Raw genomic sequence first — 22825 nt, 5'->3', positions numbered from 1 at the left:
GAGGGCGATTTAAACTTTAAAAAACTCCCCGCTTGTTCCAGCTGACACAAAGTGACATCATTGTGCAGCCTTGAGTTCCCCCACCTCTTTTCCCAGCTGCCCTGGGTGCTTGTATCATTTTATTATACCACATGAACTCACGTAGCTCTATACTGAATCAGACCATTTGTCCATCAAGATCAGGATTGTCTACTCGCAGTGACACTCCAGGATCTCAGGCGGAAAAGTCTTTCATATCACTTCCTACTTAATCCTTTTAGCTGGAGATGCTGGGAATTGAACCTGAGACCTCCGGCATGTCACCTGCATTCAATACAGAATAGCTTTAGAGCTGGAATGGGAGAGTGTGTGTGTGTGTGTGTGTGTGTGTGTCTGAAAGTGCCTCTTCTCTGCGCGTTCGGCACAACAGAAAAGTGCTGATGGGCAAAAGGATTCACCCCACACCATATTGCTTGTAGGTGGATCCTGAGGTCTATGTGGATATCTGCATGTATGACACCTGTGCTTGCGAATCCATCGGGGACTGCGCCTGCTTCTGCAACGCCGTTGCTGCTTATGCCCACGCTTGTGCTCAGAAAGGTGTGGTCATTCACTGGCGGTCACCTGCTCTATGCCGTAAGTATCACAGAACAGCAACAATCAAGATGGAAAGAGGGCGTAAGGACTGAATGCCCCACACTTTTGGGGGCAAAAAAAATCCAGGATAGAATAGTTGCTTTTAATCCCATTATCCTCTGCTGAGATGTTTTATCACACCAAGAAAAAAATCTTTTTAAAAATATATTCTGCACAATTTAGGCCAATAGTGTGTTTTATTGTGTGTTGTGTCCTTCCATGTGCCTCGGAGTGATATCTTGCACCGAAGACATATCTGTCGTGTAAAAAGCTTGTGCTTTTAGATCAGTTTATTGGTTTCGACTATTTTAACTGTCATGGTTTTTCTCAGACCCTCTTGAGACGATGCTGAGAATTCTGTTCAAGATCCTGGGCTCTGCCTCGTCGTGCAAAGAGACCCCAGAGTTTCAGAGAAGAGGGAATGATGATCAAGTATTGAATCAGTTGAAGCATACAGGAAAAGGACGTTCAAGTTCTGTATCCCTCCTTTTCCTTTGTTTACATGTCCAAAACACAGCTCCTGCATCTCCTACCTGGGAGATGTACAAAAAACAGTGAGATTAAGCTGTGGCAGTGTTGCGGAGGGGTAGGGAACTTGTACATCTAATACTTTGTGTTGCCAACTCTTGAAAGGCACAGAGCTGGCAAACGATGGGTCTAGTAAGGGGCAGAGTGAAGCTCAGGGCCTACCCACTCTGAAACAGCACTAGTGGGCTCAAGGGGCAGAGCCCATTTGCCCAGGGACAGAACAGAAGGATTAAAACATCTAAGGTGCTGCTTAGCCCTCCCTCTCTGTCTCTCTGGTTGAGAAGATATCAGGAGAGAAAGTAGGGGTGCCAGGTCCCTGCACCCTCCTGGCAGGTGGAGGGGAGCTGGCACTTACCTGCTGGTCTCTCTTCTAGGGAGTTGTGTCGCTGTGCCGGCAGTGGGTGTGTTCCTGTGCAGGGCCAATTCAGCCTGTTTGGGGCCAAAATTGGCCCCTGTGAAGCGTGAGAGGATGCCCACCGGTGGCGTGATGATGTCACTTGAGGAAGTGATGTCATTGCGCCCTGCCTGCTGTGTGCTTGCCTAGATGGTTTGCTGGTGGTGGGCAATTGCTGGAGGGTTTGCCACCTCCTGCAGATCACCAGTGATTGGTGGGTAATGGGGCAAACCCCTGGGACATTGTCCACCACCAGTGGGCTATTGGGAACCCTAAGGAAAAGGGAAGCAGGAAAGACAACTGCACTGTTTTATTTGTTCATTCATTCATTCCCTGCCTTTCTCCCCAGCGGGAACCCAAAACAACTCACATCATTCTCCTCTCTTCCATTTTATTCTTACAACAACCATGTGCGTTAGGTTGGGCTGGGAGAGTGTGACTGGCCCAAGCTTGCGAGCTTCCATGACACAGCGGAGATTTAGAGAAGCTGCTTTTCAGGCACAGAAATGCCTCCATTAGAAATGAAAGTAAAAATTCAGCTGCAAACTTAGCTCTGCAAAGATTTTTAAAGGTGCAGCACAGCAAAGTTACTGGACAGTAAATATTTGGCCCCTCTTTTCTCCATTATACAAGAGAGAAAAACACATGTGGCAAGTGGTTAGAAGGGGGGGACAGTAATGGCTATGAAAAACTGGGCAGTTGGCCACTCTACCAGCATCGAGGCAGAGGGCAGAGGAATGGGTGTCTTGCACCATGGCGTCCAGTTAAGTCTCCGCTTTGAATCAGTTTCAGCATCACCCCCCTGTCTCTGCACTTGGGGCTAATAATATTGACTTATCGTACAAAGTGTAAGAAATACAATATGATAATGCATATGAAGCATTGTGAAAAATTGCTAAATATGATTATTTATTACTAGCAATCAAGCCCATTGTATAAACAATGGGCGCTAGAAAACCTGGTGCTGTAGACTTGGCCCTCCACACCTGGACTCTCGCTGCCCTGCTGTCATTTGGGCCAGTGTCTGGGGCTCGGAAGGTGATGGTGTGGCTTGGCCAGCTGTTCTCTCGGCTGTTCCTGCCCTCGGGGTGGCCTGCGCTGTGCCTAGTGCTGCATAGACCGGTGGCCGAGGCCCAGGAGGGACTCTTCCCTGAGCCTGGGCCAGGGCCAGTGTCCAAGGCCTAGCAGGGGTGGGGGCAGCTCCGGTGGCTGCTTCCGCGGTGGTACATGCTTGGGTTTCTTCCCTCAGTGCCCTACTGAATCCATGGGCACAGACTCCGCCTCTGGGCTCTTGTGGCCAGGTAAGTCCGTTGCCGACAACTCACTTTTCATCCCCTGCACGGGGATAAAAAGTGGGTCATCGGCAACACGGTTTGCCTTTTATATCTTAGGATAAGGCACGTACATTCCATTCCATTCTTCTTACTTTTCTTCGTATTGCATAGCACAAAGTTGTGAGCACCTGAACCGGGAAGAGGAAGAATACCGGTGTGAGTGGAGATACAACAGCTGTGGTCCAGCTTGCCCACGAACATGCCAGCACTTGGATCCTGTGGAGTGCCCGGTGAAGTGTGTGGAAGGGTGCCATGTACACTGTCCCGCAGGTATGCACGATCCCTCTTGTGCAGGTTTTTTTAGGAATGTCCCATGAACTCTTACACGTCACAAACCCTCATCTCTGTATATTTTACATTTTTCAAACATGGAGAATTTGAGTAGGAGCTTCATGTTCCTAGGCCTCTTGGGGTGGATAGTTGGTGTAGCTCAGAGATTGGCTCCTGGTTCATATCTCATACTATTCGTTTCCCATAACACTGGAACTTGTGTGGGCATCCAGTGAAGTCGATGGGCAGGAGATTCAAGACAGACAAAAAAGGAAGTACTCATCAAGTAATTAAAATTGTGTAGTTCACTGCCAGGGGGTGTATGGAGGGCCAGGAGCATAGATGGCTTTAAAGGGAGATTAGATGGATGGAGGAGAGGTCCAGCAGTGGCTCCTAGCTACTGTGACTGAATGGATCCTCCACATTTGATGGCAGTAAACCTGTGACTACTAGTGGTAGGAGGCAACCTTAAAGAAATGCCCTGTTGGCCCTGTAGTGCAACTGGTTGGTGACTGTGTAAAACAGAATGCCAAACTAGATGGATCTCATCCAGTGGGGCAGCACTTATGAATCCCATGAGCTCAATAATTGGCTTTAGGCAACACACACAGCCTCTCTAAACAAGACGAATCACAAGAGGACGCTTAAGTGAAGGGAGGCGCAATGTTAACCGGGAAGCTGAGTTTTAAAAGACAGATTGGAAGGCTTTGTCAATTTCGCTCCTCAGGGGGTTTGTTTATTTCTTCTTCAGCTCCCAGAAGGGGAAGTGAAACTGACCAGAGCCTTTGGGGAGGTGAAAAGGAAATAAACAAACTCCTGAGCAGTGATGTGTGCAGGCTCTGTAGAGGGAAATTGGCAAAGCCTTCCCATCTGTCTTTTTAGAACTTGGCTTCCCAGCTAACATTGCGCCTCTCTTCATTTGAACACCCTCATGTAATTCGTCTCGTTTAGAGAGACTCAGTCTAATCCTCACCCTCCCTACCTGTAACACAATGATTACTCTACTGCCTTACTTTAGTTTAGTGTTGCCAACTTCAGGTTGGAAAATTCTAGGAGATTTCAGAGTGGCACCTGAGGACAGGGAGTCTGGGGAGGGGAGGGGCCTCAGTGTGGTATAATGCCATAGACGTCACCCTCCGAAGCAGCCATTTTTTCCAAGGGAACAGATCTCTGTCATGTGGAGATCAGTTGTCATTCTGGGAGATCTCCAGCCACCACCTGGAGGTTGGTAAACCTACTTTAGTTAGTGTACTTATTGTTCGATTTTCTCCCTAATGGGACCCAAAAAGGGTTGCAACAAATGAAAATACACTTAAGTACAATAAAAGAAATACAGTTTAAATATACAAAAATAAACTAGCTTGGAGCCAGACCGGAATCTAACAGGCTAGTTGTCCAGGATATATGAGGCACAAGCTGCAGGCCCTTTGATTCTTGCATTTTGGCATCTGGCCATGCCCACAATACATGCCTGGCACAGGTGGAACAATACAAGAGCACAGGTAAGATACTGCAGCTGTCTCCCCTCTTTGCTTTACAGAGCAGTTATTCAGATTATTGTGTGTTTGCTGTGTTAATGTGTGGCTCAAACTCTGAAAAGGGCAGAAGTGTTATTAAATTTTCCTCGAAGTCCATATTGTTGAGTGGTGTCCTGGGGGCCCTGCTGCTGTCCTGCACCCCACCCCAGTGGACTGCCTGCTGTGATCATGGCCGCAGCCCTTGTACAACAGTATTTCCCAAACACTTGATTCTTGGGATGCATTTCTTTCTGGAATTGAAACAGAGGCACATGTCCAGTTATAACCAAAAGCAATGGGTAAGGATGTTCACTGTTGGCTTCCTTTTCCTGCTCCGAACCAGTCAGGGTGCAGGAATGGGAGTATGTTTTCTGGGCAGTGCTGATGATGCCTCTGGGATTCTTCCACACCTGACAGCTGTAATGCAAACTGTGTGAGGGGGTTGGAGTGCATTCCCTACTCCCACCCACCCCCTTAGGATGATGTAACTGCAATATGTGTTGGCAAAAAGAGGTTGGGATCAATAACAGTGCAATTGGCAAAGCAGCTCCTTATTCCAGAACCAGTGGAATAGCCATTCTGGGGCGGGGTGGGGTGGGGGGAGGTTGGGGATGCCAGAGGCAGCATGGGTCTCTAGGAGGGGCACAGGATGAGCCGCTATCCATGGTAGGCTGTGCCATTTTGCCCAGCTGATGTGCAGATCTTGCAAGCACTGCATGTCTTCCCCAGTAGTGGAAGCCAGATGTTTTGAATCTTAATATTTTTACTGTCCTCGTCATTTGCCTTCTTGGGCAATCTTTGGAAAGGTGAAATATAAGTATGTAACTATTTTTTTAAAAAAGCCACTTAGGTTGTTGTAGTTGCTGTGGCTGTTTTTGTTCTGTTTTTTTTTTTTAAAAAGCTCAGTTTCTACCATTATTGTGATGCAGGGAAAATACTTGACGAACTGTCTGAGTCTTGCATTCATCTCGAAGAATGCCCTGTGTGTGAAGTAGAAGGTCTCCGGATACCCCATGGGAAAAGGGTTGTTTTGAAAGCTGAAGATGCGCAACTCTGCAAGTCCTGGTAAATTAGTGATCTTTTGGGGGGTGCATATGGGGGGAGCCCTGACCTGGCTAGCCCAAGTGAGCCTGATCTCGTCAGATCTCAGAAGCTAAGCAGGGTTGGCCTTGGTTAGGAAATGAATGGGAGACCTCCAACGAAGACCGGGGTTGCAGAGGCAGGCAATGACAAACCACCTCTGTTAGTCTCTTGCCATGAAAACCCTGCCAGGGGTCTCCATAAGTCAGCTATGACTTGAAGGCACCACACACACATATGGGAGGAAGAGTGAAAAAAGCAGAAAGGTACTCTAGAAAAACAATCTGTGGCATTTTGATTCTTCTGTATGACGGTATACAACAAAGAGGGCCACAGAACACAAATGTCTGGTACTGCTACAACACTGACTTCCTCCCAACCACAGTGAACAAATCAGGAGCCAGATTTGGGAATGCACAACTTACCCACCTACCTAGAGGTTCAGTTCCCCTCTTGTGATATAACTGTGTGTAAGGGAAACGTCTGCAGTGATGCTAGCTTATAGTTAATGCTAATCGGTGGTTGCCTTTAATCAGACCAGAAGGTTCACGCCAGCATTTTCCTCAGCTTCTTTTTTAATGGCTTGTGTTTTATCCTGTGTTTTTTAATTGTAAGCCTCCTCAAGCAGGACACTGAAGAGGCAACATAGAAATATTATAAATAAGTAGATTCTGGAGAGAATCAGCTCTTGAGGGAGTGAGGGCTGAGAGTTCAGGTACCCAAAGCTGACTCTCGATTTGTTTAGCATGGCTAACTGGGAGCCAGTGCCAAGCCTGTACTGATTCTGGAATTCTGTTGCACAAGAAGCTTGCAACTAAACCTAGCGCTTCTTTTAAAAGATATTTTATTTTACAGTAATGGTTGCAGTAACTTTTAACAACAAATATACAATAAGAGTGAATTAACAAAACTATTTAAGAGTAACAAGTTGTGGTTGACAGTCTTTAAATATTTACAAATAAAGCAAGATGTCATAGTATCCATTGGTTGATATAGATTTTTTGACCAGGTCATTTTCAGTGAGATAGTCCAGTATTGGAAGCCAGAGCTCCGTAAACTGGGATTTGTAGTTGGGAAGTTCTGCGTGTGCGATCTGATCTGAAAGCTTCTACATAATAAAGTAATCCCAAACTCTGGTAAGCCATTTTGAGACCCGGGGTATATGTTTTTCTTTCCAAAAGGAGGCTATAACTGCTTTAGCTGCTGATAATAGAGTGGCTATCAGATTCCTACGAGAGGATGGAATTAGTTCACCATGCCAGTAATTAAGCAAAATAGTCTCCGGTTTCATAGGGACAACGTAATTGGTCATTAGAAGCTTAGTGCTTCAAGACAGAATCTCTGTAGGTTTATTCCAGTGGGCGCAGGGTGTAGCTTGTATCACCCTTGGCATGCTTTATTTCCTGCCCACCAAAGGTACAGCTCAATATCAGCCACACCCTAGCTCTTTTCAGGTGTTTCAGTTTGGTTCTGCTACCTGACAGGCTGGTGGAAGAGTGAGCTACATGTGATGATCACCGTTTGGTATAGTAGTTAAGAGTGGCAGGACTCTAATTTGGAGAGCCAGGTTTGATTCCCCACTCCTCTACTGGAAGCCAGTTGGATGACCTTGGGTCAGTCATAGCTCTCTCAGAGCTCTCTCAGCCCCCACCCACCTTACAGGGTGATTGTTGTGGGGATAATAATAACACACTATGTAGACTGCTCTGAGTGGGCATTAAGTTATCCTGAAGGGCGGTGTATAAATAGAATGTTGTTGTTGTTCTTATCATCTTCAAACATGCATTCACCTTTGTGATGTGAACACGGCAACATGTATGTTTTCCTGCAACAGTACACATGATCAGGAGTCCAGAGTATGGAAGGTTTGTGTTATTGTGCATATATTGAAGCTGGAAAATGCACCGTTGCCATATTGATGCAGAATGAGGGATGCATGTACTGAGAATATTGTGCTGTGTGTCCCAGCACACAAGGATAAAACCAAAACTGAAGCGACTGAAAAGTGCCCCTGTACCCACAGAAGTCAGCCAAGAGTTCTACGCAGGCTGCTGCTGAAGAGGCGATAAGGTGTGATTGGCCCTCAGAGCTCCCCCAGGCCCCACTTTTTGTTTTGTTTTTTAACATCCAGCCTGGTGAAGAGTTCTGGAGAACTTGAAAGCTTGCACATCCTGTTATGTTATTTTGGACAGTTTTAATAAATGGCATGGCATGGCTTTTGTTAAATATTTGGTTGCTAATAAAGAATAAAAATAAATTATACATTTTACACATTATACCTTATTATTAAAAATAGTTAGGAAAGTGCAGTATTTCATGTATGGAAGTGCAGGTTTTCATGTTTTTGTTTACTTTTAGCCATTATATATCTTTTTGTAAGTGTACATAACGAACCACTTCAGCTCCACAAGATAAAATATTTTTTCCCTAGTTTCTTATGCTTGCTGCAGCACCTCTTGAGGGCTTTGGGGACATTTAAGATTTCTGTAGGGTTTCCAATATAAGGAAGGGAAGCAAGCTTTAAAAATATTCGAAATTAAACTGCCAAAAACGTAATTTAAGCTCAAACTTAACAGAGATAGACATGCTCCTGTGGAATGCTCCATATGTGCTCGGAAGCAGCGGAACATTGTTTGAGTGGAATGCACACAAACTGAGTTCCGCAGAGGACCTCTCATAACCCCAGGGGCATGTTCCTGTGTTATTCTTTATGGTGCTTTTTCCTTGGACGTATAGGGCTCAACATCTGTGAAATCTTCCTTCTGAACACTGATTACCCTTTCAAGATTGGAGATGTAGACTAGTAGATAGGTGGGAGGGAGCATTTTGCCTACTAAGTGGGTATTGCTAAAAATCTCCACTGGACAAGGCCATGTAAGTGTCTGTGCGTGTTTATAAATATTCCAAATGCCTGCTATTAATTTATTGCATGTGCCAATAGGCTGTGACTTCTACTTCCATGCAACTTTGGAACGATGCAAACATTTGCTTCACTGGGGATATGTTATTGCGTGTAGCTGTCACCTAATTTAGATGCCTACACCATCTGTACAAACAATAGGAACGCATTTATGTAGCAAATATCCAAAGGAAATTGGAAGTAAAAAGGAATGTTGTCCACCAATATTACATCAGGATTAAAACAATAAATTATAATGGTCCTTTAACTCGGCGTATTAATTTCAAAAATTCTTAGACACAGTAACATTACATCATCTTTAGTGATGTAAGTAAATATGTAGATCCCCCCCCCCACACACACACCCACTCACTCAGAACTCCCATAAAGTTATACCAAAAGTTCACTCATTGTCAGACCCAGGCAAGACATGGGCAGAGAAGAGAGTTATTAGGCAAATAAGCCCCATAAGCCACCAAGTTTTCAGCTGTCTAGACCACCAGGCAAGGCGGACCTGAATCATGATTCAGAGACTTCTCTGTTGCTGGCTAATCTTGGGTCTCAGCCTAACCTACCTCACAGTGTTGTTGTAAGGATAAAGTGGAGGTGAGGCGAATGAGCCATTTTGAGTCCCCGTTGGGGAGAAAGGTAGAATATAAATAAAATAAGAAAGTAAGTAAATAAAATCTGTCCTCGCACGCATATATTGGGTATTTCCGGCACACTGAGAGGCAGAAAGGAAAAAAGAGAACAACTGTGTTCCTCTTTGCAAAAGATTCTGTGCTTAGTTTTTAGATGCAATTCTTATTGGCCAAAAGACTGGTTGTTTATTATCCTGGTACAAACCCAAAGTTGTTTGGAGGTGATGTGGCTGTTAGTATTGATTTTTCACTGTTTAGATTTTGATTTTTTTCCCCTAGTCATTGTGAAGGCCAAAACTTGACATGCCATGCGTGTGATCCTGGAGAGAATGATGAAACCCTGGCTGTAACCACCATTTCTCCAGAAGATGAAGTCACCCGAGAATACTCATGTAGTAAAATGATGGACCTTGCCTTCTTAATGGATGGCTCCAATAAGCTGTCTGAAAATGACTTTGAAGAGCTGAAAGCTTTCATCATTGGCATGATGGAAAAGCTCCACATTTCCCAAAAAAGGATCCGTCTGTCGATACTGGAATACCGCACAGGCTCACACATTTACTTGGGTCTCAAAGATATCAAAAAACCATCTGAAATGAGGAGGATTGTTCAAAATATAAAATACACCGGTGGAAATGTGGCTTCTGCAGCGGAAGTGCTTAAGTATATCGTGTTTCACGTCTTTGGGAAGGCTCCACGAACAAATGCTGCCAGAATTGCTGTGTTGCTTACAGCCAGCAAGGACCCAAAGAGAATTCAAAGCATTTTCCCTCTTTTGAAAAAGAATAAAATCACTGTAATACCAGTCGGACTTGGGCCACATATCAGCATGGAGCAAATTAAACTAATTGAAAGGCAGTCGCCAGAGAATAAAGCCTTCATCATGAGCAGCGTGCGTGAGCTGAGAGAACGGAGGGATGAAATAATTGATTATTTCTGTGGGATTGTGCCTGAAATAACTTCTTTTTTACCAGTTACAGCTCAGAGCCCTGTTACAACTCTCCCTGGTATCCCCGCAGTAACAGTACCTGGATTATCAGAAATGGTGCCAACTATGTTACCCATAACATTCAAACCCGTCCCTAAGACCGTTGACATTGTTTTTGTGCTTGAAGGCTCTGACAAAGTTGGCAGGGAGAATTTCAATTTGGTCAAAGAGTTCCTTGCCCGCACAATCAGAGAAATGGACATCGGGGAAGGCACCACTCAAATTACCATTATACAGTATTCGTTCGTGATCACTGTGGAGTATTCCTTCAATGAAAGGCAGTCAAAGGGAGACCTGGTCAAGAGGGTGAGGGAGATCAGGTTCCATGGAGGGAATGCTACTAACACTGGAAAAGCTCTCCGCTTTGTTTCTGAACAAACCTTGGCCCCAAGCAGGAGAAAAAGGGAGCATGTACCAAACTTGGTTTACATGGTGACCGCGAACCCTGCCACAGATACCATCACCCGCCTTCCCACTGATATCAACCTCATTCCCGTGGGTATAGCTCCTAATGTGAACAGACAAGAACTTGAAAAGATGAGCCAAACACATACTCCAATCATCCTGGAGGGATACAACAAGCTCGTCCAAGAAGGACCTGGCTTAGTGCTGAAAGAGTGTTGCTCTAGGGAAGGTAATGTCTTGCTTTTCCTTGGGGCTAAGAAGAGTTTCTGCTTTTGTGTCTCGTGCATTTCTTGAGAAGATCCTCTTCACATTTTCATACTTGTCCTCCTTCCAAAATTCTGGAGGCACTGGCTTGCATCTTTCCGAATATCTTTCCTAATAATAAGATAACATTTGGGCAGGAGAGGCAGAGTTCAAGTGACGATATGATGAAGACATTCTTGACATTGTTTTTCTCTCTTGTTGCTGCTTTCTAGTCAAGCAGGGACGTTTGCCTGTTGTTGGCAGTGTTTCCAGAACCTGCAAACCCTATTATACCTGGCAGAATAGTGGGGCAAACTAAATATTTTTCTGAAGTTTGCACTATTACAGCAGTGGTCATCAAACTGAGGTCTAGAAGAACCATGAGGTTCCTTGAGAACTTATTAGGGATTCTTCAAAGAGAAGAACCGTAAACATAGAACAGCCCTGCCGAAATACAAATTGTCCACCGCATATGCACTTTCCTTACAAAGCTCAGCCAGGGGAGGGAGACATTGGACATGCTGCAGAGTGACAGGCTTGGGCAATAATCCATGCACACTGGATGTGTGCCCTACAGTCTTCCCTAGAATGTTCTGAAATGTGCAGGGTAAGCAAGCAAGAATTCTTTGCTAGACAAATCAGCGTGGAAAAGGGTTCTAGATGTAGAATGTTGGAAAGAGCATGTATTACAATAGAAAAGAGCAAGTGTCTAGTAGCACCTATAAGACTAACAAAATTTGTGGGAGGGTATGAGCTGTCATGAGCCACAGCTCACTTCTTCAGGTACAGCTAAAATGTGAGTCTGTCTGTCCTTATATCTTGGTGAGTGGAGTGATTTCAGATGCCGAATGATAATAGCCAGTGAATGACAATGGCAGGCGTGATTGAATAGGGTGAAGTATGCAGAGGAGTGGTGGGTGTGGAGAAATTAGTTCATGAAAGCTCATCCCCTACCACAAATTTTGTTAGTCTTCTAGGTGCTACTGGACTCTTGCTCTTTCCTGCTGCTACAGCCAGACTAATACGGCTACCCATCTTGATATATTACAATATTGTTCTACTTTCTCCCTAAGTTTTTTTTAAACCTGTTCTTTCTTTCTTTTGCTTGGAGAACACATACTGTTGTTTGGCAGTTGCTTAGTTCAAATGTCTTATCAGAATAACAGACTTTTAAAAAACCCTTTGCAGGAACTTGCAGCAAGCCAATGGATGTGATATTTCTTCTGGATGGGAGTTCAAACGTTAGAGAATCACAATTTGAGGAAATGAAACACTTTGTGAAGGCATTTATTAACTACATGGATGTTGGTAAGTACTATGTGCTCACTTGGAGAGGTTTGAGGGCTAACGGTCACAATAGCGGCCATTAAAGTGCTGCTCTGAAAGGTATCATGGTTTGGCAAAACACTTATATTGCCATCTTAAGCAGAGTTACAACCGTAGGTCCATTGAAGTCAAAGGGCTTAGAATGGTGTCACTGCACAGGACTGTGTGGTTGAACCCCCCCCCCCCCCACCAAAATCAGGTACCAGACGAATCCGAATCCTGTGATAGAGAAGCGATGGGTTCTGCAATCAGTATAAATTATGCAAATGTAGTATTGTTGCATGCTTTTTCATATTCTGAATACTTATTCTGCTGGTCACAAGGAGTGATATGGAAAACAGATCACAGCAGATGAAATTTTGAGGTTAGTCTACATGGCTATTTGAGCCAATAAAGTCATAAAAAGTCAAGAATTCTACAGGCTGAAAAATGCATGTTAGAGCTAAATAAATCTCAAATATGATGAAACAAGTCAAGCTTTGAGTATAAGACGAGGGAAGATGTCAGACTGAGCTTTTGTGTAGGCCAGATTACCATAACAGCATGTCCAGAGTTCGATTTAGCAGACAGAATGAGGCAGCCGAATCCTGAGGTGGCAGGATAGGGTGGTCCACTGCAGACTGCGCAGAAGCATCTTTGTCAAAATAAATGCGTCTCACATTTTAAAACTTCCGCAGGAAGAAAATCAGACTGGCAAAGACAAATTTAGTTTCTGCTTTGCCTGTTCTCTACTTATAGGTGTGTGTGTGTGTGTGTGTTTTAGAGGGAAGCAATAAAAATAACACATGCACCTTTCAGCCTGATAATGGTACACTCCATTCTGCCACCTACAGTTGCCGGCCTCCAGGTTGGGCCTGGATTTCTCTCAGAATCGCAGCTGATCTCCAAGATGTGGAATCAGCTGCCTAGGGAGGTGGTGAGCTCCCCTTCACTGGCAGTTTTCAAGAAGAGGCTGGAGGAATATTGGTCAGGGATGCTTTAGGCTGATCCTGCACTGGGCAGGGGGTTGGACTAGGTGGTCTGTATGGCCCCTTCCAACTCTGTGATTCTAAGAGGCAGAGACTGGTTCATCTGGGGGAAATGGCAGGTTCAGAGGGCAAACAGCGTGGTATCAACAGCATGCCCTCTGAGCTCTCTCTCCTCCTCAAACCCTGCCCTCCTGAGGCTCCACCCCCAAATCTCCAGGAATTTCCCAACCTGGAATTGGTAACCCTCAGGATCCTGCCATTTTTCTCATTCTGTTGCGTGTGCGGACCTTGTCCACACAGGTGGTTTACTCCTCTCTTTTTGAGTGTTCGCTCCTCAAGGATTGGATTTATTTGGCCACCTACCTTTCCTCACGCCACTTTTAATCCCAGTGTGGGTGCAGTCTTTTTTGGCTGCACTGCTATGAAATAAGGAGTATTACGTGGAAAGGTCTGGTTGTCATCATTGGTGTTACTGTCGGTGTCACCAGTGCTGTTGCATCACCACCACCCCCTTTTTTAATTTTCATGCATGCCTAATTGTGTTATGTTATGATGTTATTACATTATGATGACTGGAGGCACCCACGCACTAAGGCTTTATCAGGGGGAAAAAAACAAAAACAAAAGAGAAACAAAAGCAAACAGAAACCCAATATGACGAGCATGCAGTGCTGGTGCAGAGTAGAACTTTTTACCCCAAAAGCAGACAGCTAATATTTGAAAACCTAAGAGATCCATGTAACCACAACACAAAATAATCCTGTCATTATATTGTTATAATGTCAGCCTCAACCCACAGCCTACCTCTCACCTGGTTGGCGGGGGGAGGGTAGAGTTCCCAGATGTCCCCCGGTGGCAGGCAAACTCCCGGGGATTTCCCCCTCGTCCGTGCGTTCCTGAGGCACCTCAGGAGGGCAGGGTTTGAGGAGGGAACCCAAAATACAGAAGAACTCTGGGGGCCGTACAGCCAGTGCCAACTTGAAGCAGCTTAACTCTCTTGTGGTATCTGCAGTCCAGTAAAAAATGACGCATGCTCAAGGCCCACTGCCCTTTCTTCTCATGTGATTTCCTGTGCAGGACCTACTACAATGCAAGTGGCAGTTCTTCAGTATGGCAAAGCAAGCACATTGGAAATGTCCTGGAATGTGCCCCAGGAGAAAGCAGTGCTTTTATCTATGGTGAGCAACATTCGTCAAAGAGAGCCAGGCCCCAGCAAACTCGGTAGGTGGCTGTCCAGACTGCATGGAGAGGAGGTGTGTGTGTGTGTGAACTATCTGGCATGTACAAGTATGTACTTATTCATTTAAAACATTTCTTTCCTCCCTTCAGGAGGGCTTGCAACAGGGTAAAACTTAACATAACATGTTTTCAGTGTTAATGTATAATATTTATTGTGTTTTTAATATAAATTGCTTTGGGCCTCATTTCGAGGGAGAGACCATCTAAAAATCTGAAAAATAGAAAAAAAATGGCATAAGAGAGTTTCATGAATCAGTTCTGTTTTCAGATTTCAAGTTGTTTCTCTGCTGCTTAAATCTGTTTTTCATCCTTTGGAAAAATTTGCAGTGTACACATACACAGATGGAACAGCATAATCCCCACATATCTCAATACAGATGTTCAGAGGAGGCCCCCTAATTTCTTGGGTCAAGATCCTGAAAGTGCAAAGAAGCCCTCATTCGCTGGGCCATGCTCAGGCCTGCCCCACCCTGTTCTGGGAAGTGGATACAGGGAAATAGCCGTGCCAAATGTTTGCCGTGAACCAGGAGTCTGGACAGTTGGGGAAACTGCCAGGGTGAGGTGGGGCCTGGGACTAGGACCTGGGGCCGAATCCTCATTCTGCCATGGAAGTTTGCTGAATGATGTTGGGCAAGTCATGCATATTTTCAGCCTATGCAACCTCACAGGGTTGTTGTGAGGATAAAATGGAGGACAGGAGAATGATGTAAGTCAAATGAAGTAAGTAAAATAAAATAATGGATAATGTAACTATGGCGTGGGCTTTGAGACAGTCTTTATTATTTAGATATTCAGAAGTCCACCCTCCAAAGCAGCCATTTTCTCCAGAGGAACTGATCTCTATGTCCTGGAGATCAGTTGTGATTCCAGGAGATCCCCAGCCACCACCAGGAGTCTGGCAATCTAGGCTGGACCTGGTCAAAGTTCGGAATATTTCAGCTCATTTGCACCTCTACTTTTTTCTCTGTCCTAGCATTAAATATGTCTATGCCTTTCTGATCCATGAGGTTGTCTTCTATTTCTAATCGTAATGATTTGTTTCCTGGCAAGGAAATAGTGGATAAAGATAACTATTATTGCAGGAATAATTCGGGGTTACGACCTTCATTTTTACCCCCTCCCCTTTTTTACTGGCCTCTTAAAAGAGATGGCAGCTGAAAGAGAAAACCACTTAAAAGAAAGCTGCTGCTAAGACTGAGCATGCAAAATATACTGGAGACAAGTAAAAAAGATACCAATAAATGCAGAGGTGTGAAAGTGCTTCATGTCCAAAGCAAGGAGCTATGGGGGACCTGAACGCTCCCCTTGAAAGAAATAATTCCTGCAGTAGGAATCACGACGGAAGTAACAAAGTGAATCATGTCGGTGTGCTCTGTAATAATAAAAAGCTCCTTTCCTATTGTAATAAAATGTGAATTTTGAAGGGGAAAGCTTCCAAAGACGGGGAAAGATGAAGAACAATGCACCTTCCACCTTCTGGCCAATGTTCATGGGGAAGGGCTGTGGCTCAGTCTCTCTCTACACGAGACACCTTGGCTCATGTTCATCAAGCGTTGGGCAATGCAGTGTTAGCTGGGAAGTGTAATTTAAAACGACAGAGCAGATAGGTTTGTCAATTTCATCTTCACCTCTGGATAGGCTCTGTCAGTTTCACCTCTCCAGTCTAAAACTGTATGGGATCCCAACCAGAGGGCAGCGAGGAATGGAAATGGGCTGGAGCGGTCTTCCAGAGCCCGGCTTGGACCTGGAGTGGCTTTGGGGAGTCAGGGAAGAGAAAGAGGACAAGGGGTGGAACATAAGATTTCCCCTGCAAGTCCTTGTGGTTCCTCCCTTGTCTTCTTTAATATCCACACCAAGGATCTTATGTGATTGTCCAGGAGTTCTCCTTGCCTAAAACCTCTGCCTCCTTACTTACTGGGCAGTTGTCTAGCCAAAGGCCTCAGAGGAGGGTCTCTGTTACCACACTGTGTCAGTGCAGATGTAACAGCCGTTCCCTGTGAGCGGTGGCTAGTGCAATAGAAGCTAGGCTTGGCAAGACCTTTCCTTCCTTTGGAGCTCCTCCGCAGAATTGCTGTGGAAATGTAGGTGGAAATACCAGGCTGGAAAAGTATTTTAGTCCTGGGAATAAACTGGATTTAATAAAGAAGTAATTTGATTAGTTCTCAAGTTATGAATAATATTTACCTTTTACTTAATAAATATGGGTAGGGGGGCCCGTGGCACAGAGTGGTAAGCTGCAGTACTGCAGCCCAAGCTCTGCTCACGACATGAGTTCGATCCTGGCGGAAGCTGGGTTCAGGTAGCCAGCTCAAGGTTGACTCAGCCTTCCATCCTTCCGAGGTCGGTAAAATGAGTACCCAGTTTCCTGGGGGTAAAGTGTAGGTGACTGGGGAAGGCAAACCACCCCGTAACAGAAGTCTGCCAAGAAAACGTCGTGATGCGACGTCCCCCCATGGGTCAGTAATGACTTGGTGCTCGCACAGGGGACTACCTTTACTTTACCTACTTAATAAATATACATTTGGGCACTGACAAATGGCTTGCTCGTCGTTAAGGAAAGAAGGGAGAATTTATTCCAGCAAAAAGAGCAGAAGGGCTTCAGAAAGGAAATGGGTGGCTAAAAAAAAATTCTGCACTGGCAATAATCATTTGTCCTAGCACACAACAATAGAAATGACCAGTGTCCCCTTCTTTGTATTTTTTAATCAGCCCTATTTTTTGACCATGCTCCACAGCCTTCTTTAAGTAAGCTGACTTAGGGCTGGTTCCTGTAAGATTCCTATAGGTTTCTTGACCCTGATAAAGTGCCGTGGTGGTGGTGGTGGTGGAGAGTGCCCTCAAGTCATAGCTGACTTATGGTGACCCCTGGAGGGGTTTTCACAGCAAGAGACTAACAGATGTGGTTTGCCATTGCCTGCCTCTGCAAGCCTGGTCTTCGTTGGAAGTCTCCCATCCAATTACTAACCAAGGCTGACCCTGCTTAGCTTCTGAGATCTGGATATCCAGGTCAGGGTAAAGTCTCATGAATACCATAGTAAACAAGCTAGTCACTTAACTGCACCACAACCCTTGTCAGCCAACTAGTTGAAACCCTTCTCTTCTCTTGCCCACCAAATTATTTTGAGCTTCAGATTATGTCTTCTCTCAAATACTCTGAAGTATAAATGCTGCAATCCAAACAGCCCTGAGAGCAAGAGGAAAGTATTTTTGTGCCTGCAAGGGAACACTGCTGTCCTTCACTGAAGCTCTTCATTGAATCCTGGTCCGGAGATCCCCTCAACCACCCAGAGAAGCTGTTGTATTTGTGTGCGTGCGTGCACGCACACGAGAAAGACAGTGTGCATGGCGGCAGTGGGAAGGGGGGGCTGGAGAAGTCCCGGTGCATGCGTGGAACACTGTCCAGGGCCTTTTGGATTCCACCCATAATGTTTTTGGACTGGAGACTACAGCCTGTCTGGCACTAGCCTAGCATCAGGGCTCTTCTAGGAGCAGAGGAGTATTCAGATTTTAGGATCCTTGGCCTACTTTGCACAGTAGAGAGTTTATTGCTGCCGAAAAGTGAGAAATGAAACCTGACTTCCATAGTTCACTGGAGGATTTACCATGATTGCTTTCTCAGCCTGGAGAAATAATAATAAAACCCCCAAAAAACAGATGGCTGAGAAGCTGTTCCTCCTCTTTGTGGGAGGAATAGTTACGTTCAGATAGATAAGTTATAGAAGACTTTGTTATGTAATGTGTGGAGCAAGTTCCCCAAGGCTGGTAGACTGTCAACATGAAGCTGCCTTATACCATGCTAGATGGTTGGGTTCATCTAGGCCAGTGTTGTCTACCTTGGGTGGCAAGAATTCTGTAGGATCTAAGGTAGCCCTATAATAGTGTTGCCAGCCCAGAACTGACTGATCTCCAGACTACAGAGTTCTGTTCCCCTGCAGAGAATGGCAGCTTTAGAGGGTGGATTATATGGGAGCTCACCCCTGCTGAGCTCCCTTACCTCCCCAAATTTTGTCCTTCCAGGTTTGGTGGGTGGACTGTAAGGGAGCTCACCCCTGCTGAACTCCCTTACCTCCCCAAATTTTGTCCTTCCAGGTTTGGAGGGTAAATTTTAAGGGAGCTCGCCCTTGCTGAGCTCCCTCACCTCCCCAAATTCTTTCCCAAATCTCCAGAAATTTCCCAGCCCTTAGTTGGAAACCCTGCTCTGTTACCTGTATACCTTTAACTGGAGATGGCTAGGATTGAAGCCTTTTGAGTGCAGAATTGGGCTGTCCATAATGAGAGGTAGTATGAGTTTCTCCCTTCCATCTCTTCTTTGGAATCTGCTCTTTTTCTCCTTTTTACCCTGGTTCAGCATTAAGTTTGACTGGCATTAACTGGCGTCAATGAAATCTCCAATCTAGCCTTTGGTACCCAAGTATTTCACAACACATTGTTATCTTTGATGGGATGAGTCTTAAGGCCTGTAAAGGGGAATATTCCTAGATTTGATGGAGGAGAGAAGATGGCCATTCCAATTAACAAAAAGAAAATCAGCACCGCTCCAGGCTGGTCTGGTATCCACTTGGGTCACAGGCTTTGAGTCAGAGGATAAGAGGCAAGAGTTAAGAACTTTTCCCCTTCCGGTCATGCCCAAAGGCTTGGCCCTCTGGCCTGAAGCAGGAAGGGGAACAGAAACTCAATCTATATCATCTTCAGTTGGCACAGATGATCTAAGATTCCTCTCCCTGTTTATACTTAATAGCTAATCAATTGTTAATTTGTTACCTTAAAAAGCTGTTAAGTAACTAATATTACACATTATTAGCCTCAGTGAAAGACCTAAGAAATCTACAACAATTAGCTTCAGTGATATATTTAGAATTCAAATGAATCCACAGTCCCCTTCCCTTAGAATGAAAATAGCCAGGGCTTTTTTTCAGCGGGAATGCGGTGGAACGGAGTTCTAGGAGAGAACCCCTCTTTCTAATATTTTATGTGCAGGGAAGTTTTTAATATAAGAGAGCATTCAGACATGTGAGTCCTCATCAGAAGAGCTACACCCAGGGCTTTTTTTCAGCTGGAATGCGGTGGAACGGAGTTCTGGCACCTCTTGAAAATGGTCACATGGCCGATGGGCACTGCCCCCTGATCTCCAAACAGAGGGGAGTTGAGACTGCCCTCTGCACTGCTAGAGCGGCACGGAGGGCAATCTAAACTCCCTTCCGTCTGGAGATCAGGGGGCGGGGCCACCAACCATGTGGCCATTTTCTCCGAGGGCAATTTAAACTTTAAAAAACTCCCCCCTTGTTCCAGGTGACCCAAAGTGACGTCATTGTGTGGTCCTGCGCTGGCAACCTACTGAGTTCCACCTCCTCTTTTCCCAGAAAAAAAAGCCCTGAAAATAGCTGAACACATGTGTAGATTTATTAGTCCGCCTTTCTCATTATTAACACTCAAGATGGAGGCAGGAAAGGATTTGGATGAGGGCAAAACTGAAACTAAGGGCCAGAATAGACACAGAAAATACCATATATCTCTTTCCACTCTGTAAAAGGTAAATTACATACACGTTCCAGGTCAGGGCTGAATGAGGAAGGGAGAAGGGATTGGATTTAACCCTTAAGCTCTGCTCAGTTTTGATAAATCAGGCTTTTATTAGCATTTTAAAGGAAAAAAGAGTCTCCCTTCTAAAATGCTGCTAACAGTACAGGGAGTCTGGTTTTGATTAGCGAAATGAAGCAGTAGCTGAAGGGTTCAAGACCCTTTCCTCTTGCTTCATGTCCCCAGACTTAGTTGCAGCTGTGTGTACATACTTGACAGACTGGACCTTTCTCATATCTTTTTATGCCCTAAATCCAGGTACAACAATTAGGGTTGCCAACCTCCAGGTAGGGCCTAGTGATCTCCCAGAGTTACAACTGAATTCTAGATTACAAGGAAAAGTTCCCCTGGAGACAATGGCAGTTTTGGAGGGTCGACTCTACGGCATTATATCCCTCTGAAGTCCCTGCACACCTGCCGTCCCCAGGCTCTGCACTGGAACCCCCGGTCTTTCCCAAGCCCGAGCTGGCAACTCTAGAAACGCTGGAGATTGAGGGTGGAGCTGATGCGGGAATATGAAATGCTGGGTGGAGCTGCACCCTCCTAAAGGGCAAGGCAGAGGTTCCGGGAGTCTGTCCCTGGAGGCGGTTTGCAAATGCAGTCAGAGCTGCAGTCTGGATCCATTCCGAGGGGTCCTAGGAGGGTATAACTCTGCTTAGGACTGCTTCGTAAGAGTGCTTTACCAGTTTAGGTTGCTTGCCCAGCTATGACTATTCCTAGAAAAGTGGGTCTGGCTGGTGTCGCACACCCCCTTGGTAATATTGAGCCTGGAGGACCGTAATGCGCTCTACGTGGAATTGCCTTTGAATTCAGTCCAGAAACTCGACTGGTATGAAACGTGGCAGCCAGAACATGAACAGGGGCCTACTTCAGTAAACATAAAGCAAGTCTCATACCAGCCATGCTGACTTTCTGGGGTTTTTGTGGGTCCAGCTTTAAACAAAGAAATAATCGACAGGCTTGGCACCATTTAACAAAACTCAGAAGTGGTGTTGCTTGATTGGGCTGTCCTTGAAACCCCATGACGTATAGGTAACATTTTAGATTGCCACAGTTGTGTTGTATAGCACAGGCCTTTGCTTTCCTGTTAGGCATCTATTCCTCTACCATATTCAGGTGCTAGGAAGTCACTTATTTTGACTACTTCCTGAGGAAGCGTTCCATAAGTGTGGGTGAATAAAGGCCTTGGGGGAATTTCGCTTCCTTGGTCAAAGCCATTGAGGAGGTGTGATTGGAATTGTAGAGACCTCTTTAACATGATGATTCATAAGGTCCAGGCAGGAACTTCTGCTTTGTTAAATTCCCTTGCCTCTTATAACTGTACAACATCCTAAATTGATTTAACATTTTATCCCTCATTTCAGGAAACAAAATATTAAAGAGAATAACTATTAAAGCATATTCTTGGTTTCCGTTTCCCAGTATTTCAGTACATAACCTCCCCCCCTCCTTGCAAATATCACATTTTATAAAAAATCCTGTCCACGCTTTTGGATTGGGTTGAACAGCTTCTCTGCCATTCCAATTAGCTTCTCTTTTAATGATAGTGAATTTAATTGAGAGATTAAATTGAGAGATTAAATTGAGAGAGTAACCTGGTCCATGTTATAATTTGCTAGTGAAGAGGTTAATATACATGCCTAAATTCTCATACTACGAAAATCAGACCTGTATTATGTAGGAGCTCAAGAGAAATGCCTGCTTTCGCTTTCAATAACTCTTTTGGTTGTTGTGATTTTATTTTTTTAATTATTTATTTTTAATTTTTTTAACAATACAACAATAAGTATATACTCAAAGCAGTACAGTAGGATAATTTTCATTAACAGTTGTACAGTGAAAAAGAGAAAGAAAGTTATACAAAGAAGATAAGATCTTAATAAATCACAATAACTTTAAGGTTATCTGGAACCAGACTTTCATCTTGATGTTCCATAAATTCCAGCAAAGGTGACCATTTCTCAAAAAAATCCGAATGGAACTTCTGGCTCTCGGCAAGTGAGATGCGATCTGTGATTTTAGCCATAGTGAGGTATTCCCACATTTTGTTGAACCAAAGTTGGATTAAAAGTGGTTCTTTTGACTTCCAAAATTTTGATATGATAGCTTTAGCAGCATTTAGCATTAGTGAGATTAGATCCCTGCATACTGCTGGAATATCTGAGTCCACCCATAAATTAAGAAAAACTGCTTCAGGTTGGGGAGGGATAGTATACCCTGCGATCTTTTCAATCATTTTGAAAATCGTTGACCAATATGATTTTAGCTCTCCTACCTCATGTTCTAGGAGAGTATGGTATGTGTGTTTGCTTTTTTGTATGAATGAAAATTTTCAAACTTCAGCGTACACAGTCAGAAACTCAGATTTTTGAGGGTACATGCATTTATGTATCAAAGCTGGAAAACATGCATATTGCCCTATTCAGATGCATGTATTTAGTGGATAATGTGCCCCTTGTAGCCAGCTGCAACCCCCTGGGAGAAATTGGGGGGTGGGGCCTGTACATCAGCATCTTGCCAGCACACTGACGTCACTTTTGGGAAATCCAGAAGCAACTTCATTAGATGCTGTAGAATTTACAGAAATCGTATGACTTTCCCATAAAGTTTTTGTAAATTCTAGAGCATCTGCTACATCACTTCCATTTTTTGCCAGAAGAGAGACCAATGTTTTCTCTCCTCCAGTTCCTCCACCCAGTACCAGAGGCACCTTTGGGCAAAGCACCAGGAGGCCTGGCATCACTAGCACCACCTAGTCCTGGTACAACTAAGTAGAAGCACCCAAATCAGAACAGCTGAAA

General features: G+C 44.7%; 1 protein-coding gene across 1 annotated transcript in view; it reads left to right on the top strand.

Annotated features, from left to right (window-relative positions):
- VWF (von Willebrand factor) overlaps positions 1-22825 on the top strand; it is a 214944-nt gene that overhangs the window by 96194 nt on the left and 95925 nt on the right. Inside the window, exons 25-30 of the mRNA XM_055000628.1 lie at positions 459-615; positions 2983-3141; positions 5588-5723; positions 9558-10900; positions 12103-12222; positions 14286-14429. Of these exons, the coding sequence (XP_054856603.1) occupies positions 459-615; positions 2983-3141; positions 5588-5723; positions 9558-10900; positions 12103-12222; positions 14286-14429 (2059 nt within the window). The remainder of the gene's footprint in view (positions 1-458; positions 616-2982; positions 3142-5587; positions 5724-9557; positions 10901-12102; positions 12223-14285; positions 14430-22825) is intronic.

Source organism: Eublepharis macularius, chromosome 16, assembly GCF_028583425.1.
Source record: "Eublepharis macularius isolate TG4126 chromosome 16, MPM_Emac_v1.0, whole genome shotgun sequence".
In the NCBI taxonomy this organism is placed as follows: Eukaryota; Metazoa; Chordata; class Lepidosauria; order Squamata; family Eublepharidae; genus Eublepharis; species Eublepharis macularius.
Note: the sequence above shows the minus strand (reverse complement) of the source record. Positions and strands in the feature narration are given on the sequence as shown.